Consider the following 2140-nt stretch of genomic DNA (forward strand, 5'->3'; position numbering starts at 1 on the left):
TTATAGGAGGGAGAGGAGGTTCTTTTAATATATGTGTACCTGACAGTGAGATTAAGACACAACAGGTCAAATGTTAGCCCGACCAGTTTATGACTAATCCTAGTTGCTTAGGGAGATGGGGAAGGGAAGGTGGGCGTTAGAAAAGGGGTAGGAAAAAGCAAGGAGTTCTTGTAGAAAGCAAGAGAGAGATAGTCACCACTGTGGGTCCAACATTGTTTGTAAATCCTCCGTTGACCTCAGGGACTTGTGCAATCACCGATGGGGAGGGGAGAAAGCCAGGAAGCTTCGCAGCAAGCAGGCCCCGGGGGGTTCTTTCCACCTTCATAGGTTTCTTTTCCCTGGGAGGTCTTCTCCCCCAAAGGTTTCATTTCTCTGGGAGCTCTTCTCCTCCAAAATTCTGAGTTCAGTGGAGATCTTTAATCCCCCATTCCACAGGTTTTGTTTTTTTTTTTTCCTCTTCTGTTCTCTCTGATAGCGTGACACATCTGGCCCAACAGATAAGCCAGCAGGGAGTGGTGCCTTCGTTGCCATGCACAAGCATTATCACCTTTTGCAGTGGTCAGCTCCCTCAAGCTGCACTCCCAAAAAAGGCTGCTTGTCCTGCTCCTGCTTATACATAAGCAGACATACCCTGGCACGGTGACACCCGCCGATCACCCCCCCTAGATAATTTGCATTTGTCAGTTAGAGTCCTATCACCAAAAAGGCCTCATGAAGCAAGCTTTGAAGCAAAAGAAAGAAACAGTTCTTGTCTTCCACACCACTCCTTGGGGACCAAATTGGACACATCAGGAGGTGACACCGCAGCATCCTGTTCGCAAGGGGAAACGGAAGGCAGCTCTCTCACCACTCCCTGTCCCCACTGCAGTCTCGCTGTCCCCAAGCTGCTCCTGCCTCATGGCACCAATGGCGCTGGCCCTCATCCTGGGTGAGTGACAATGGGGACGTGGTGCCACGGGGGTTGGTGGCCCCATGTGGGACCAGGACCGTGTCCCTTGCAGGTTGGTGTCTGGTGGCAGCCAGCAGAGCTCAGCACCGTGAGTATGGGGACAGGGGGAGAATGGGGGCAGTGGGGAGGGGGCCATCAGAAGAGTCCATGAGGGTGTGCAGGGACAAGGCTGACTGATGTCCCCTGTCCTAGTGCCCCGACCCTCCCTGTCACTGCACCCCAGCCAGGGGGTGTTCCTGGGGGACACTGTCACCTTGCACTGCCATCTGCCCCATCTGGCTGCCTGGGTCTGGCTGTACCAGGACAGAGGCCCGACACACAACAAGTACAAGCTCAAGGAGCTGGACGTGGTGGAGTTTTCCTTTGTTAGCACAAAGCGGGAACACGCAGGTACATATCGGTGCCAGTACCAGGTGTCAGAGCCATTGGGGACATCGAATATGAGTGATCCTGTGGAGTTGGTGGTGACAGGTGAGGGCGCTGGGGACAGCAAATGGCTCTGGGTGCTCCCAACAGGACCGTGTCCCAGCGCTGTCCCCTCCCCTCATGCAGATCACAGCTTCCCACCACCAGGCATCTCCCTTCATCCTGAGGAATGTGTGGGTACAGGGACCAATGTCACCATCCACTGCTGGAACAAGGACTATGGGGCCAACTTCCTCCTGCACAAGGATGGGTGCCCAGCCCCTGTCCAGCACCAGGAGCCTGATGGTGGGGGCACGGCCAACTTCACCCTCCTTGAGGTGACCCCATCTGACACTGGCACCTACAGGTGCTCCTACAAACCCAAGGGCTATCCCTTTGTGTCCTCACCCCTTGGGGACAGCGTGACACTGGAGGTGACACCCACAGCTGCACCCCCAGGTGGGTCACAATCCCATTTGGGTACCCCTCAGTGTCACCCATGGGTGGCTGTGTCACCTCCCATCCCAATGGAGGTGGTGGCCATGGATGTGATAACCTGATCACCCAGACCCCACAGGTGCTTCAGTTATTTCCCATGGGAACCTGGTGGTTGTGGTGGCTGGGGGCTGTGCTGCTGCCTTTGTCTTCATCCTCATCCTTGTCATCTCCTTCCTCCTTGCTGCTCGCAGACGTCGGACATAGAGAGATGAGAGCCCTGGTGATGAAGCGTTAAATGTCATTTTTCCCCAGTAGATCCCCTCCAATGCCCCTCAAGCCTCCCCCCCC

The 2140-nt window shown here is 55.4% G+C and overlaps 1 protein-coding gene across 1 annotated transcript; it reads left to right on the plus strand.

Moving 5' to 3' along the window:
- Positions 1-799: 799 nt before the first annotated feature.
- LOC110391691 (natural cytotoxicity triggering receptor 1-like) lies at positions 800-2134 on the plus strand (the record flags this gene model as incomplete). Its single annotated transcript, XM_021383639.1, has 3 exons — positions 800-1037; positions 1142-1813; positions 1932-2134. Coding segments are annotated over 3 exons (1035 nt in total), but the record flags the coding sequence as incomplete, so codon positions are not given.
- Positions 2135-2140: the final 6 nt, after the last annotated feature.

Source organism: Numida meleagris, unplaced genomic scaffold, assembly GCF_002078875.1.
Source record: "Numida meleagris isolate 19003 breed g44 Domestic line unplaced genomic scaffold, NumMel1.0 unplaced_Scaffold460, whole genome shotgun sequence".
NCBI lineage: Eukaryota > Metazoa > Chordata > Aves > Galliformes > Numididae > Numida > Numida meleagris.